The 17,827-nt window shown below is 40.8% G+C and overlaps 1 protein-coding gene across 3 annotated transcripts in view; it reads left to right on the forward strand.

Annotated features, from left to right (window-relative positions):
- Slc22a16 (solute carrier family 22 member 16) overlaps positions 1 to 599 on the forward strand; it is a 37,340-nt gene extending 36,741 nt beyond the window's left edge. For 2 of the 3 annotated variants that reach the window (XM_031347491.1, XM_031347493.1), the window contains exon 8: positions 315 to 597. In XM_031347491.1, coding sequence (XP_031203351.1) covers positions 315 to 418 — 104 coding nt within the window. In that variant the 3' untranslated portion in view covers positions 419 to 597. Of the gene's footprint in view, positions 1 to 314 lie in introns of all 3 variants that reach the window. The other variant, XM_031347490.1, reaches the window with a different exon arrangement.
- Positions 600 to 17,827: the final 17,228 nt, after the last annotated feature.

Raw genomic sequence — 17,827 nt, forward strand, 5'->3', positions numbered from 1 at the left:
TTAATGATGCTGCCTTAGAAAGGTGTCATACAATAGATTATAGGTTTTGTAGACATTGGATAATTAAGATATGTACATATGTTAATGAATCATAAAGTTGATACTTATTCAAAATATCAGTATGTTTCTGCTTTGAGTTCTGAAAAGGCTGATTCTGAGACTGCACACTTATTAGAGGTGATGGCTTTCTTGGAAAATGTCTTTACAGATTGAAGCTGATGATGCATCAAAATGTGTATCCATTAGAATGCAACAACTTTTTAGACATATGGCAAAAACAAAAAATGTTACAGATGTATCTTATAATCCTACAGGTCACACAGTTATGGAGAGATCTAACAGGACTTCAAAGGAGATGTTCACAGAACAGATGCGGGCTATGGAGTATCCCAAAGATAGATTAAATAGTGCTTTATAACATAGCTGCTGAAAAGCACTGGACTTTAGAAAGGACTGCTGAATTAGATTAGCATAGCTAACCTCAGAATGGAAGGCAGGAAATGTGTTGCACTGGGGAAGAGAATATCCTCTTATTTCATCAGGAAAAGAAAAACTATGGATTCCTTCAAAATGAATAAAAATCAGATTTGACCAATGGAGACCTCTTGAAGATAGTGACTACAGTCAGAAAGAAAGAAATCACAAAGACCAACACAACAGGTAACTTGTATTGTTGGTCCTTCTACTTGGGAACAGCTCTGAGACTTGCTGAGATGTGAAAATGTCTTTAGTTAAAACTTCAGCTAAGCATAGCCAATAAATCCTGTTGGCTACAGGGTCATCAAGACTTATCCAGGGGCAGGGGCAGCATTGGGTAGTGGTGACCCAACCTTTAATCCCACCGTTTGGGAGGCAGAGGAAGGCAGATCTCTGTGAGTTCAAAGCCAGCCTACAAAGCCAAAGCCAAAGCTACACAAAGAAATCTTGTCCAATTAAAAAAAAAGAAAGAAAGAAAGACATGGCATGGGTAAAAATTTATTGTAGTTTGGTTATATAATCCAAGCTAACTTATAACAGGAAGACAGTTGTGTTACCTGCTCATACAGAGAACAGAAAAGCATCATTAGCCGATTGTGCACACTGCACATTCCATGCATATTACTGCAGAAATGTATATTACTTATGAAAGTTTATATGTTTACAGACACCAATGAGGTTAAAGCAGCCCTGACAAGATTCACCTTGAGGATGCTGAAAAGGATACTAATACGCTAAGACACATTTATGCCAGCATCCTGCTTCATCCAACTCCAGACTACCTCATTAACTATTGCATCAAAATTTGCTTCCAGGACAGCTTCAAAGCTGCTGAACCCAGTTGGTCCAGCCTCTCAGAGGGTTCCAGGCAGGACTTCATTTAATCCCTGAACTTTTGCAGTACATAGAGACTGGGAAACAAATGTTAAAACTAGCTTTCTTAAGACTGGCCAACATCCCAATTTTCTTTTGGCCTCCAAAAGGAACCAATGCCCCCAGACAGCAGGAAGCAATTTCAAGAGACCAATACCTCCATTCCCAGGAAGTGGGGTTGGATGACTTTGTTCATTCATAGAGTGATGCGCTTTTGTTGTTGTTAAAGGGAAGTTGTAGGCATAAATGTTTTGCAACCTACTTTTAATAAGTGTTCAACCTCTCCTCTTGCCCACCACTCACCAGAGGTAGTAGAAGAGAAAAGTTATTAGGATATGGGGGAATTGGACCTGTTCAGCAATAGTTTCTTTGGGGGCAAGCTTGATCTCTGGCAGCAGTTCAGTCCTGTAGCAAACACCAAATACGACTCAGCAGCTGCAGACCAGTCCTGTAGGCAGGCAGACATCACACATGAACCTCTAGGCAGGCAGATTCCACACATGAACCAGCAGCTGCAGACCAGCCTTCTAAGCAGGCAGCCACCATGCATGAGCCAGCACCTGTACATTTAATCCTGAAGAAACCCCTCAAGGCGAGGCCATAGAAGCTGCAAGCTGCCTCAGGAACCTCAGAGCAGTTCTTGGGCAAGTTTCTCTCTGGTGTCACCACTAGTGGAGATCATCAATGCTATATAAGGTGAACCAATACATGTGTGTCATTAGCAAAGGATTGGGAGGCAGAGCAAAGCAAACCAATGCTCAATGCTTGTCTCCCACTGTCTGTGGAGTCATATTTATACTCCCTTTTCACAGGTTCTTTCACATGTTTGTTAGGTCAAAGCGTTCTTTCACCTGTGTCTACTTCAGGAAAACATTCTTCCATTCTCTTGCTGGTCTGCATTCATTAGTTCAGTGTGTACCCTTACCACTCCTTCTACAAACACCAAAGGCTGAGGTCTTCTAGAGGAGTCTCATAAACATCTTGCCTACAGTCCCTTTTCAAATGACCTCATTGCCCACAGATAAAACTACGGGTATATTGTATCTAGGATTTTTGACCATTGCTTGTTCAATTACATAGTCATTAGGGTCAATATCATCAGTAGTTCCAGTCCATTCATCCATGGGTGCTAATGGTTTTAAAGTTCTAAGAATTTTTTTTACTCTGCAGTTGCATTTTTGAAAGTTAAAGTGTTTCTAGTAATGCCTGCTTTACATCTGGATCTGATGTTACCCCATTTATAGTGGATGTTAATTTATGTAAGAAGTCAGTAAAAGTCTCTCTGAGGTTTTGCATAATGTTTGTGGATGACATAGACATTTTTCCTTGTTCCTCTACCTTATTCAGGCTCTTAAAACTACCAAAGTACATTGTATAATAATAGTCATCAAATTGCATCTGCAGTCTTAAATCAGCAAATTGGCTTCACCTAGCAATTGGTCTTTGATGATATCAATACCTTTAGACCTATTATGATTTTCCATAATTGCAGCTTCTTCTTTCCACCAAGTGAGAATTGAGCTTCCAGTACAGCTGCTGCTGAATCTATCCAGTCTTGGGGGATAATCCTGTTTTGGGTAGCCCGGGTATTTAGCATCTATCTCACATAGAGTAAGTGCATTCTATAAACTACTATTGAACCTTTAAAATGTGTAAGATTCTGTATTTCAATAGGATTCCGGGCTAGTTGTTCATTTTGTGAATTTTCAGCATTTTCTGGCATTTGTTCCCAGGAACTGGGAAAGCCAGTGGGAATGGTCGCCTTTCTTTAATTTCACTAAGAGCTGGCACCATAGGTTAAATAGGCTATCTGTTTTGATCAGTAATTTCATTAATTCCTATAGGTTCACAATTAAGCAGTTCCTGTTCTCTTACTCCTTTGTCTCCCGAGCCTTCATGGTATCACAGCTGACTTTTCTCGTACAGCTCTTTCAACCTTTTTTGAGAGGAAACACAAAGATTTCTATTGAGGGCATTTACTTACTCTGGCAGTGGCAATTGCAATAAGTACCATGATGGCTTTTTCAAACAACATTTTTACCCCCTCAAGTCCTACCCTTGCACTCAAGGAATCTGACATCGAGTTTCTAGTTTGTTTGTTTGTTTGTAATGCAGGAAAAGTCTGTCTATGCTATTGAAACTGTCTTTTTGGGACAGCTTACTATCATTTGCTGCCTCGAAGGGTCCGGTGTCATTCTTTGCTCTGGGTTCAAGGCTCTGCTGCTACTCAGGAATCTTCCAAGTGTCTCTGGGTGTTCGGCTGACTCAAAGAACAGATAATTCCTCTGGAGATGGTCCAAGTGAAGTTCTACCCTGCGGCTGTCTGTCAGCTGTCTCCTGTCCTCTTTGGTGTTTCTGTCCGATGTCCTCTGCTTTCTGCAATATTGGTGGGCTCTCTCCTTCCCCAGTTACACTGGGCACCAGATATAAATGTGTGTTTTGTTTGCCTGATGTAATTGTCTTGGAGGCTTACTGCCGAGTAAGCTCACCCTTTCTAGTTTTTCTGAACTCTGGCTGGCTGGTTCAACTCAGCTGTTCTGGCTCAAACTCCTTTCCAAGGTGACCAATTCAATCTGACTTCTCTCAGCTTCTCACTGAATTGCTCTGCTTGTCCTCAAACTAACTCTGGCAATCTGTTCTAATCTTCTGGTTCCTTTTCATTCTCTGGCTCATTCTGTCTTCACTTATGTCTAACTTGTTCTCAATACAATTTGTCTCTGCACAACTGTCCCTGTAAAAATTGCCTCTGAACCTCACAAACTTAAACGCTATGAACTGTACTCCACTCCTCTGCCTCTCAGCTCATTGACTCAACCGGATTGACTGACTTGAACTCAAAACCACCACACCTAGACCTAAGCTTTTCTTTGGCCTTGAACTCAGCGATCTGCTTGCCTCTGTCTCCTGAGATTAAAGGCATGTCTATATTCTGGCTGGATCACACAGACCTAGAAATTCTTTGGATGTGATCCCTTGCCAGAGCAGCCATGTTGCTGGATTAAAATTCCTGTACATATGTGCAGCAGTAAGTCTGAGAGTCCACTGTATGGATTTAAAAAGAATTGCTAAGGGAAATAAGGGAGTCATTTGACTTGAATTATTTGAACATTTTATATTAATTCAGTTCTTAGGGTAACTGCTTAGATCTTCATTTGGACTTTACACTTGTAAAACACCTTTTCCCCTCTTGTGAAAATGTTGTGCCTGTTTTGTGAACCCCAAAGGGCCACCAAGGAGCCAACTCAGATGCAATTGCATTAGGATCTTTATTCAAGCTTGAGTTTGGGCTCCAGTGTTGTCACTGACACAGCAGGACAAGAAGGTAAAGCCTTGAGTTTCAAGCAATCATGCAAACAAGCAAGGCGTATCCAGCTTAGCACACATGTGATTGGGTGGCTAGTATGGAATTTGCAGCCCTTTGTATGATTGGCTGGCGCTGGGAGTCAAACCATAAAGTTTTATAAGTAAATATCTTTAGGTACAACCGTAACTTCTGCTTTTCTCCTGACTGGTGGTTGTTAGGGGTGACCTGGAGACAAGTGCTAGGTGCAGGCCTGGTGGGTAACTTGAGTTCAACCTTAGGTCAGGTTCTCTAAGATGGAATCTGAACTCAAGATGGAGTTGGTCTAGTCTCTCAAAATAAGGCAAAATAAAACCAACAGGAGGATGAAGAAAGAAAAGTGTCTCAGGACCACTATGACGAAATGCCATGGGCAGAAGCACCTTGGGGAAGCAAGGGTTTGTTTTAGCCCACAGGCTCCATCACTGAGGGAGGTCAGAGTAGAGACTCAGGCAGGGCAGGAGTTGATGCAGAGGCCACCGAGGAGTTGATACTGCTACCTAATGGCCTCCTTTTCAGTTAACTATCTCTGTAAAGACCTCATCTCCAACTGTAGTTACATTCGAGGGAGTCTGGATTCCCACAAAGAGATTCGGGGTATTTCTTTACATTTTATTGCCTGATGTCCCATTCAGCTTGGGTTGCAATACAAAAATATAAACTAGTTACTGAACCAAGAATGAGTTATTTTCACTGTTTAGAAAGGTATAAAGTCCAAGATCTATATGCTGACAGAGCACTCTACATTATGAGGTCTCCTTCCTTACCTTGATGAGGAATGGCATTTCACTCTGTACCCACTTGAGAGTGTAAGAGCCACCGGTATCTCTTTTTACAAAGTGTCCCATACTTATGACCACATGAACCCGAGGAATATCTCAGTGCTCCTGGTCATGTTGGGAGTTAGTACTCTGACATTAGGGGACATAAATATTGAGACCACAGCATCCATGTGTTATGTATACCAGTCAGCATGTAGACAAAAGAAAGCAAAACAACCGAGAAACCACTCAAGATATTTTAGGCAGAGGAGGGTTGAATGAAGGAATCAGTTAGAAAGGTTTAGAGAGGAATGGCAGGATAAACTGGACGAGGGAAAGTTTCCTGGAGACCAAGAAGTTGCTCACAGCTGGGCTGGAGCCCATTAGCACTGCTTCTGTGGGACTGGAAAGACAGCTTTGCTGCCGACCTGAGACCCACCCTGCTGCCGATGAAGCTGTAGTCATGCTTTCAGCTTGAATTAAACGGAAGTTTCAGATCAATTTAGGGAAAGCTGAATCTTTGTTCTGCTGTTAACTCTTCTGTTAGTGACTGTCTCTGTGTCTTAGTTAAGGATTCCGTTGCTGCGATGAGACACATGACTAAAAGCAAGTCAGGGAGGAAAGGGTTTATTTGGCTCACACTTCCACATAGTCATCCATCATTCAAAGAAGTCAGGACAGGAACTCAAACAAGGCAGGAGACAGGAGCTGATGCAGAGGCTATGGAGGGGTGCTGCTTACTGGTTTGCTCACCATAAATAGGTCACCTGCTTCTTATAGAACCCCTGAGATGGCATCACACACAGTGGGCTGGGCCCTCCCTCATTGGTTACCAAATAAGAAAATTCCTTATAGTCTGATCTTAGGGATCTTCTCTAAATTGAGGTTCACTTCTTTCAGATGATTCTAGATTGGGTCAAGATGACATAACACTAGGAAGCACACTGTTTGCTCAAGTTATCTTTTAATGTCTCTTAATGAAGTATAGTTTCATTCAAAACAGTGTTGTATATTTTTGGTTATATTTTGTAACATGTAATTTATACATTTTGGGAGAATTTGGTGCACACTTAGGATATGTTTTGATCAGATACACCCCTACATCTTCTCCTCCAATCCTCCATCCCAGCAGGGATGAAGCTTGCAGGCTGGCACCAGCTTAATTTCTCCATTTTCCTAGGGCTCAATTATGTGGTGTCTTTAGCAGCAGAGTCCTACCATCAAGGTGCGAAGCGTAATGAAGAACGACAGCAACAGACTATAATGTCTGAGGTGAACTATGGGACCGCATTGATGAACAAGTCAAAAGCACTAACCCATACCCAGTACAGGCTTTTTGTTTAACAGCCCATAGTGTCTGAGAGGGGCACTATCCTCACCCCACTGGAATGTAACTCAAACTAAACTATTAATTACATTTATGCATTATGTCTACAATAGCCAGTTTCCAAATAGGGGATATTTTCCATCCCCCAACCCTTCGTATTCCCTGCCCACCCATCCTCCACCACATAGAACCCCCACTGCCCCTTTTTCTTTCTTCATGCCACATGGGTTCTGCACCCCTTCATCCCTCCAAATGCCTCACGATGGATCCTTACTTTTCCAACCTCCATGGAACTGCCAATTTAAACACATCTAAAGAGTCAAAGCTAGGACCCACACCATGTTTCAGCACAGGCGGGGACTCTCTGAATAGACTATATAGTAGTGCAGGAATTAATATCAACAGCTCACACAGTGATCATGACCTCATGAGGCAAAAAGCTTTCGAAGAGCAAAGGGCACCGTCAGTGAGTAAAGAGGAAGCCTAAAGAATGGAAAAAATCCTCTCTACCTATCCATCTGAGGTGTTAGTCTCTAGAACATGTAAAAGAACTTCAAACACCAAGAAAACAGCTCTTTTTAAAAATAGGGCACGTAACTAAATAGAGTTCCCCAAAGAAGTACAGTCAGTTAAAAACTACTTTTTAAAAAATTCAACATGCATAGCCATAGGGGAATGAAAATTAAAACCACTTTGAGATTTCATCTTACCCCTGTAATAATGGCTAAAATAAAAAACCAAAACAATACTAACCCCCTGGCTCCCAAACAAAACAGTCAAAACCCGATTAACAGCAAATGTTGGCACAGCTACAGGGAAGTGGGGACACTTGCCCACCATGGGTGGAGGATAAACGTGCGACCACTACAAACGCTACATTAAACGCACCACGTGATCCAGCTGCTCCTCTCCGGGCTCACCCTCAGAGAACCCCTATCTTCCTGTAGAGCTACCTACTCATCCATGTTCACTGCTGGTCCAGTCACCATAGCTGGGAAATGGAAAAAGCCTAGATGTTCACCAGCTGATTAGTGAATAGTGAAAATGTGCTACATTTACATGGCTCTCCCTGCCCACAGGGGTTGTCAGCTGATACAGTGCACAGGGCCATGGGAGCAGAGTCGACCAACTGGGGTTCGGGAGCTCTGAGTACATCCAGTGAATGATCACATCTGGACCAGCTTTCAAGGAGTTAGATCAACTTTACTTGGGGTGATTCAAGGCTTATGTAATTTGGGGGGCTGAGGGTAGGAGCATCCAGGATGGCAAAGGTCACTCACTGGCTGAAGGCTTAGGGACTGTACTGCCTCCTTAGCGTGGGGAAGCAGGTCAGGAGCTCAGGTGCTCACTGAGTGGGTTCTTATCAGGAGAAAAGAAGTTGAGCCCATAATCTAACTAAGGTTATAAGACATAGGTAGAGGTGTGAGTGGTTTTTGAATTCCCCAAACAAGCTCAGAGAAGGAGAAGCCCTATCAAGGGAGTCCTTGAGGCTATCTGGTCAATGGTAGACTCCTGGCCTTATTTAGCAGAGTTTTCCCACAATTTACACATTGGAATTTCATTCATCTGTAAAAACATGAAACATGCAGGTAAACGAATAGAGCTGGAAACAATATTTGGGTATATTTATTCCCAGATGTAAATTTCTGTGACAATTAAAAATGCTCAGGTTTTTAATATTGCTATTTCTTTTTCTATTGGCTATTTTATTTATTTTCATTTTAAATGTTATCCCCTTTCCCAGTTTCCCCTCCTCAAACCCTCTACCCCATTCCCCTCCCCCTGATTCTATGAGAGAGCTCCCCCACCCACCCACCTACTCCTGCTTCACCACCTTAACATTCCCTTACACTGAGGAATTGAGTTTCCACAGAACCAGGGGCCTCCCCTCCCATTGATAAGAGGCAGTCCTCTGCTACATAAGCAGCTGGAGCCATGGGTCCCTCCAAGAGTACTCTTTGGTTGGTAGTTTAGTCCCTGGGATCTCTGAGGGAGTCTGGTTGGCTGATAATCTCGTTCTTCCTATGGGGTTGCAAACCCCTTCAACATCACTCCTGTCCTACCTCCTCCATTGCGGTCCTTGGGCTCAGTCCAATGGTTGGCTGCAAGCATCCACATCTGTACTGGTCAAGTTCTGACAGCCATACCAGGCTCCTGTCAGCAAGTGCTTTTTGCCATCAGCAATAGTGTCTGGGTTTGGTGTCTACAGATGGGATGGATTCCCAGGTGGGACAGTCTATGGATGGCCTTTCCTTCAGTCTCTAAAGAACTCAAGAAGTTAGACTCCAGAGAACGAAATAGCCCTATTAAAATGGAGTACAGAGCTAAACAAAGAATTCTCAACTGAGGAATCCCAAATAGCAGAGGGACACCCAAAGAAATGTTCAACATCCCTAGTCATCAGGGAAATTCAAATCAAAACGACCCTGAGATTCCACCTCACACCAGTCAGAATGGCTAAGGTCAAAAAGTCAGGTGACAGCAGATATTGACAAAGATGTGGAGAAAGAGGAACACTCCATTGCTGATGGGATTGCAAGCTGGAAACCACTCTGGAAATCTATTTAGTGGTTCCTCAGAAAATTGGACATAGTACTACCCAAGGACCCAGCAATACCACTCCTGAGCATATACCCAAAAGATGCTCCAACATATAACAAGGACACATGCTCCACTACATTCATAGCAGCCTTATTTATAATATCCAGAAGCTGGAAATAACCCAGATGTCCCTCAACAGAGGAATAGATACAGAAAATCTGAAACATTTACACAATGGAGTACTACTCAGCTAAAACAATGAATGTATGAAATTTGCAGGCAAATGGGTAGAACTAGAAAATATCATCTTGAGTAAGGTAACCCAGTCACAAAAGAACACACATGGTATGTATTCACTGATAAGTGGATATTAGGCAAAAATCTTGGAATACCCACAATACAACTCACAGATGGTATGAAGCTCAAGAAGAAGGAAGACCAAAGTGTGGATACTTCAGTCCTATTTAGAAGGGGGCACAAAATAATGATGGGAGGAAATATTAATAACTTCTAACCACATGATTGGCAGAAAATAATTTCTACTTATCTGTCTATCTATCATCTATCTATCTATCTATCTATCTATCTATCTATCTATCTATTTATCTGTCCTTTTGAGACAGTTTAGTGTGACCCAGGCTGCCTTCAGACTCACCATGTCACTGAGGACAACCTTTAACTCATGAGCATGCCTCTACCTCCCATATACTAGATTACAGATATGTACTATCATGCCAAGATTGGAATTACATCAATTTTTACATATTGACCTTATATTTAGCAACCTCAGTGTTTTTAATTAAGAAGAAAGATAATTTTCTATAATTGGAGAAAATTCAGGTTTTTGATTATAAAAGTTAACAAATACTCATCAAGTGCTAAGCCTTCATGCTTTCACATAATTACACGGGAATTTTTTTTCTCTCTTCCCTTTCTTCCTTCTTCCTTCCTTTCTCTCTCTCTCTCTTTCTTTCTTTCTTTCTTTCTTTCTTTCTTTCTTTCTTTCTTTCTTCTTTCTTTCTTTCTTTCCTCTCTTTGTGTAGCCCTCGCTGTCCTGATTAGCTCTGTAGACCAGGCTGGCCTCAAATTCAAAGAAATCTATCTGCCTCTGCCTCTCAAGTACTAGGATTAAAGGCATGTACCACCATGCATGGCTTGGAGATTTTTTAACATGTGCCTTTTGATCTTATACCTGAAAACTGCAAACATGCTGAATCTGTAATAAGCACATCAACTCCATCTCCTATTATAAACATTCCAGAGAGTAAGTGCTAAGTACTCTAGCTATGGTAGAGCTCATCCGATGGCCCTCAGCACTTTTGACTTTCACCATCAGCTATACCCAAATCAGTTTGCCACGTGATTCCTTATTCAAGTCACATTGCTACTGCTCCATGTAAAAAAAATAAGGACCGTCTAGTGTTCTGCTGTTCTCTTCCTGGCCTTTATTTCTTAGGAAACATTGCTTCCTTTTCTTGATTCTTTTAAAGGAAAGCAGAGCCCTGGCCAGTGTAGGGGGAGGAAAGAGCTCACTACCTACCTTCCATGGCTCCCATTGCTTTGGAAACCCAGCACCTCCACAGGCTGCTCCAATTTTTACTTCTTTTCTTAGGTAGCCCCCCATTCTTGGGTTGGGTATACTTTCTCTGTAGTTCACTGTGCAAGTTTCTGGCCTCTGCCACTGGTTCACACACACCCCCAACCTAATGTCTCTCTCCTTCCTATCCTAGTTGCTGTGGTCCTTGGGACCTTGCTCCTTCCTCTCCCTCTCCTGCACCTCTTCAACACTCACTTTTGTGCTATTAGAGACCAGTGAGACACACACACACACACACACACACACACACCATCAGCATCAAAATACCAGGAATTGACAGTCATTGGTCACTAATATCTCTCAACATCAATAGACTCAATTCCCCAATAAAAAGACACATGTTAAGAGAGTGGATGCATAACCAGGATCTATCATTACACGAAACACACCTTAGCAATAAAGATAAACATTACCTCAAAGTAAAGGGCTGAAAAACAGTTTTCCAAGCAAATGAACTCAAGAAACAAGCTGGAGTAGCCATTCTAATATCTAAAAAAAAATAGACTTTCAACCAAAAGTAATGAAAAGAGACTGGGAAGGGCACTTCGTACTCATCAAAGGAAAAATTCATCACGATGACCTCTCAGTTCTGAACATCTATGTCCCAAATGCAAGGGCACCCACATTCATAAAAGGTTACTAAAGCTTAAATCACACAACAAACCCCACACATGAATAGTGGTAGTCATCAACACTCCACTCTCACCAATGGACAGGCCACCAAGACAGAATCTAAACAGAGAAATGATGAAACTAACAGTGGTTACGAATCAAACGGACCCAACATATCTATAGAACATTTCACCCCAACACAAACAATGTACCTTCCTCTTAGCACCTCATGGAACTTTCTCAAATATTCACCATATGCTCCATCCCAAAGCAAGCCTCAAGATATACAAGAAGATTGAAATAACTGCTTGCACCTTATTAGGTCATCATGGATTAAAGCTGGACTTCAACAAAAAAAGAAAGCTTACAATCTCATGGAAATAGAACAACTCTCTACTCAATGATCACTGGGTCAAAGAAGAAATAAAGATATTAGAGATTTTCTAGAATTCAGTGGAAAGGCACAACATACCCAAATTTATGGGACACAATGAAAACAGTGCTAAGAGGAAAATTCACAGCATTAAGTGCCTCTGTAAAGAAATTAGAAAGATCTCATACTAGCACTTCAACAGTACACAGGAAAGCTCTAGAATGAAAAGAAGCAAACATTCCCAAGAGGAGTAGATGGCAGGGTATAGTCAAACTCAAGGCTGAAATCAATCAATTACAAACAAGCAAACAAAAAAATTCAATCAATGAAACCAAGAGCTGATTTTTTTTTTTTTTTGAGAAAATCAACAAGATAGACAAACTCTTAGCCAAACTAACTAAAATGCAGAAAGACAAAATCAGAGGGTGGGGCATAACAACAGTGAAGAAATTAAAAGAATAATTAAATCTTACTTCAAAATGGGAAAATATAAATGAAATAAATCATTTTATTGATAGAGTACACTTACCAAACTTAAATTAAGAGCAGGTAAATAATCTAAATAATCCTATAATCCCTAAGGAAATAGAAGCAGTTATTAAAAGTCTTCCAAGCCAAAAAAAAAAAAAAAAAAAAAAAAAAAAAAAAAAAAAAAAAAAAAAAAAAAAACCCAGGGCCAGATGGTTTAAGTGTAGAATTTCACCAGACTTTCAAAGAAAAGTTAATACCAATACTCCTCAAACTATACTACAAAATAGAAAGAAAAGGAACATTGCCAAACTCATTCTATGAAGCCACAGTCACCCTGATACCCAAACTAACAAAAACCCAACAAGGAGAATTTCAGACCAGTTTCCCTTATGAACATTGATGCAGAAATACTCAATAAAATACCGGCAAACTGAATAAAAAAAAACACAGCAACAACAAAAAACAAAAAACAAACAAAACACAACAATCTACCATTCACCATGATCAAGTAGACTTAATCCCAGATATGCAGAGGTGGTTCAAAATACAAAAATCCATCAACATAATCCATCATATAAATAAACTGAAGGAAGAAAATCACATGATCATATCTTTAGATGCAGAAAAAGCATTTGACAAAAATCCAGCATCCCTTCACATTAAAAATCTTAGAAAAAGCAGGGACATAGATACATACCTAAACATAATAAAAGCAATATACAGCAAACTAATAGCCAACATCAAATTAAATGGAGAGAAACTTAAAGCAATTCCCTAAAATCAGGAACTAGACAAGACTGTCCACTCTCTCCAAATCTCTTCAGTATGACACTTGAAGTTCTAGCTAGAGAAATAAGACAACAAAAGGAGATCAAGGGGATACAAATTGGAAAAAAGGTCAGAGTATTGCTATTCTCAGATGATATAATAGTGTATGTAAGTGACTCCCAAAATTCAGCAAAAATGGATAGATACAAAATTAACTAAAAAATCAGTAGCCCTCCTTTATACAAATGATTAATAGGCTGAGAAAGAAATCAGGAAAACAACACCCTACACAACAGCCACAAATAAGATATTTTGGTGTAACTCTGTCTTAGGGGTTTACTGCTGGGAACAGACACCATGACCAAGGCAAGTCTTATAAGGACAACATTTAATTGGAGCTGGCTTATAGGTCAGAGGTTCAGTCCATTATCATCAAGGCAGGAGCATGGCAACATCCAGGCAGGCATGGTACAGGAGAAGCTGAGAGTTCTCCATCTTCATCTGAATGCTGTTAGCAGAATACTGGCTTCCAGGCAGATAGGATAAGTGTCTTATAACACACACTCAAAGTGACACACCTACTCCAACAGGGTCACCCCTTCTAATTGTGCCACTCCCGGGGCTGAGCATATACAAACCATCATACTAACCAAGCAAGGGAAAGATCGGTATGACAAGAACTTCAAGTCTCTGGAAAAAGAAATTGAGGAAAATATCAGAAGATGAAAAGATCTTCCATGCTCATGGATCAGTAGGTTTAACACAGTGAAAATAGCCATTTTACCAAAAGCAATCTACAGATTCAATGCAGTCCCCATCAACATTCCAACTCAATTTTTTTATTAGATATTTTCTTTATTTACATGTAAATTTCTCCATTCCCAGTTTCCCCTCCAAAAAACAAAGAAACAAACAAAAACAACAAAAACAAACCCCTGTTGCCTTCCCCCTCCCCATGCCTGCCACCCCACCCTCTCCCACTTATTGGCCCTGGCATTCCCCTACACTGGGGCACAGAACTTTCACAGGACCGAGCTCCTCTCCTCCTATTGATGATCAAATTGCAATCCTCTACTATACACATGCTGCCTGAACAATCAGACCCCTCCATGTGCAGTCCTTGGTTGGTGGTTGAGACCCTGGGAGCTCTGAGGGTACTAGTTAGTTTATATTGTTGTTCGTCCTAAGGGGCTGCAAACCCCTCAGCTCCATTGGACCTTTCTCTAACTCCTTCACTGGGGACCCTGTACTCAGATCAATAGATGTCTGTGAGCCTCTACATCTGTATTAGTCAGTCCAACACAATTTTATATACACCTTAAAAGATCAATTCTCAACTTCATGTTAAGAAAACAAAAAACCCAGGATAGCTAAAACAGTCTTGACCAATAAAAGGAAGTCTGAATCACCATCCCTGACCTCAAGTTATATTACAGAGCAATACTGATTAAAACTGCATGGCATTGATACAGAGACAGACACGTTGAAACATGGAGTTGAATAGCAGGCCCTAAAATAATCCCCTATGGACAAAGAAGACAAAACCACACAGTGGAAAAGTGAAAGCATCTTCAACAAATGGTGCTGGTCTAACTGGGTGTCTGCATGTAGAAGAATGTAAATAGATCTATATTGATCACCTTGCATAAAACTCAAGTCCAAGTGGATTAAAGGCCTCAACATAAAACTGGATACACAGAATCTAATAGAAGAGAAAGTGGGGAATACCCTTCAACACAGGAGACAACTTCCTGAACAGAATGAACACCAATAGCTCAGGCTCTAAGAGATAAATGGGTCCTCAAGAAACTGCAAAGTTTCTGCAAAGGATATCATCAATAAGACAAAATGGCAGCCTACCAATTTGGAGAGAATCTTTTTTTCTTTTTTCTTTCTTTATTTTAAACTCCAGATTTTATTCCCCTCCTGGTCTACCCCCATACCACATTCCATACCTCCACCCCACCTCCTGTCTCCACGAGGATGTCCCCACCCCCAACTCCCCACCCCACCAGACCTCTAAACTCCCCGGGGCCTCCAGTCTCTTGAGGGTTAGGAGTATCTTCTCTGACTAAACACAGACCCGGCAGTCCTCTGCTGTGCTGGGGGCCTCATATCAGCTGGTGTGTGCTGTCTGGTTGGTGTTTCACTATCTGAGAGATCTTGGGGGTTCAGGTTAATTTAGACTGGCCGTTCTCCTCAGTTTCTTCCAGCTTCCCCCTAATTCAACCACAGGGGTCAGCAGCTTCTGTCCTTCTGTTGGGTGCAAATATCTCCAACCTCCTGAGATTGCCTGTTTGCATTCTTTCTGCTGGCCCTCAGGGCTTCAGTCATTTTCTCCTACCCAATATCCAATCATGTTCCCCTCTCCACCTCCGCCCGTCCCCTTTCCCTCCTAGGTCTCTCCCTCCCACCTTGTGGTTGCTTTCTTCTCCCTCCCAAGTGGGACTGAGGCATCCTCACTTGGGTCTTTCAGCTTGTTTACCGTTTTGAGTTCTGAGGGAATATCTTGGGTATTAGCACTTTTTCGTGGCTAATACCCACTTATTAGTGAGTACATACCACGCATGCCCTTTTGTGTCTGAGTTACCTCACTCAGGATGGTATTTTCTAGTTCCATTCATTTTCCTGCAAAGCTCAAGATGTCCTTGTTCTTAATAGCTGAGTAGTATTCCATTGTGTAAATGAACCACATTTTCTGTATTCATTCTTCTGTTTTGGGACATCTGGGTTGTTTCCAGCTTCTGTTTATCACAAACAAGGCTGCTGTAAACATAGTGGGACATACGCCCCTTTGGCATGGTGGGGCATCTTTTGGGTATAATCCCAAGAGTGGTATTGCTGGATCTTCAGTTAGATCTATTTCCAATTTTCTGAGGAACCTCTGGATTGATTTCTAGAGTGTTTGCAATCCCACCACCAATGGAGGAGTGTTCCTCTTTCTCTACATCTTCGCCAACATGTGCTGTCACCTGAAGTTTTGATCTTAGGCATTCTGATTGGTGTAAGGTGAAATCTCAGGGTTGTTTTCATTTGCATTTCTCTGGTCACTAAGAAATTTGAACATTTCTTTAGGTGTTTCTCAGCCATTGGAGATTCCTCTGTTGTGAATTCTCGGTTTAGTTCTATACTCCATTTTTTGATTGGGTTGTTTTTTGTTTTTGTTTTTTTTGTTTTTGTTTTTGTTTTTGTTTTTTGGTGATTAGCTTCTTGAGTTCTTTATATATTTTGGATATTAACCCTCTATTGGATGTGGAATTAGTGAAGATTTTTTTCCCAGTTTGTAGGTTGCCGATTTGTCATATTGACAGTGTCCTTTGCCTTACATTAGCTTTCCAGTTGCATGAGATCCCATTCATCTACTGTAGATCTTAAAGCCTGAGCCATTGGTGTTCTCTGTTCAGGAAAATTTCCCTTGTGTCAATGAGTTCAAGGCTCTTTCCCACTTTCTCTTCTGTTAGATTCAGTGTATCTAGTTTTATGTTAAGATCCTTGATCCACTTGGACTTGAGCATTGTGCAAGGTGACAAATATGGATCTATTTTCATTTTTCTATATACAGACAGCCAGTTAGACCAGCACCATTTGTTTAAGATGTTTTCTTTTTTTCCATTGTATATGCTTGCCTTTTTTGTCAAAGATCAAGTGCCTGTAGGTGTGTGGTTTTATTTCTGGGTCTTCAATTCTATTCCATTGATTAACCTGTCTGTCTCTGTACCAATACCATGCATTTTTTATCACTATTACTCTGTAGTAAAGCTTGAGGTCAGGGATGGTGATTCCCCCAGTCACTTTTATTTTTAAGTATTGTTTTTGCTATTCTGAGCTCTTTGCTTTTCCAGGTGAATTTGAAAATTGCTCTTTCCATGTCTTTGAAGAATTGTGTTGGGATTTTGATGGGAATTGCAATGAATCCATAGATTGCCTTTGGTAGAATGGCCATTTTTACTGTGTTAATTCTGCCAATCCACGAGCATGGGAGATCTCTCCACTTTCTGAGATGGGAGATCTCTCCACTTTGATGTCTTTCTTGAGAGACTTGATGTTGTTGTTGTACAAATCTTTCACTTGTTTGGTTAGAGTTACCCCAAGATATTTTATATTATTTGCAGCTATTATGAAGGGAGTTGTTTCTGTAATTTCTTTCTCAGCCTGTTTATCATTTTTATAAAAGAAGGCTACTTATTTATTTGAGTTAATTTTATATCTGGCCACTTTGCTGAAGTTGTTTATCAGTGGGAGAAGTTTTCTGGTAGAATTTTTGGGGTCACTTATGTATACTATCATATCATCTGCAAATAGTGGTACCTTTATTTCTCCTTTGCCAATTTGTATCCTCTTGATCTCTTTTTGTTGTCTGATTGCTCTAGCTAGCACTTCAAGTACTATATTGAATAGATATGGGGAGAATGGGCATCCTTGTCTTGTCCCTTGCTTCAAGTATCTCTCCATTTAAGTTGATATTGGCTGTTGGTTTGCTGTATATTGCTTTTATTATGTTTAGGTATGGGCCTTGAATTCCTGATCTTTCCAATACTTTTAACATGAAGAGGTATTGTATTTTGTCAAATGCTTTTTCTACATCTAAGGAGATGATTATGTGATTTTTTTCTTTGAGTTTGTTTTTATAGTGGTTTACATTGATGGATTTCCGTATATTGAACCAACCTTGCATCCCTGGGATGAA

This window comes from Mastomys coucha, unplaced genomic scaffold (assembly GCF_008632895.1).
Source record: "Mastomys coucha isolate ucsf_1 unplaced genomic scaffold, UCSF_Mcou_1 pScaffold3, whole genome shotgun sequence".
NCBI lineage: Eukaryota > Metazoa > Chordata > Mammalia > Rodentia > Muridae > Mastomys > Mastomys coucha.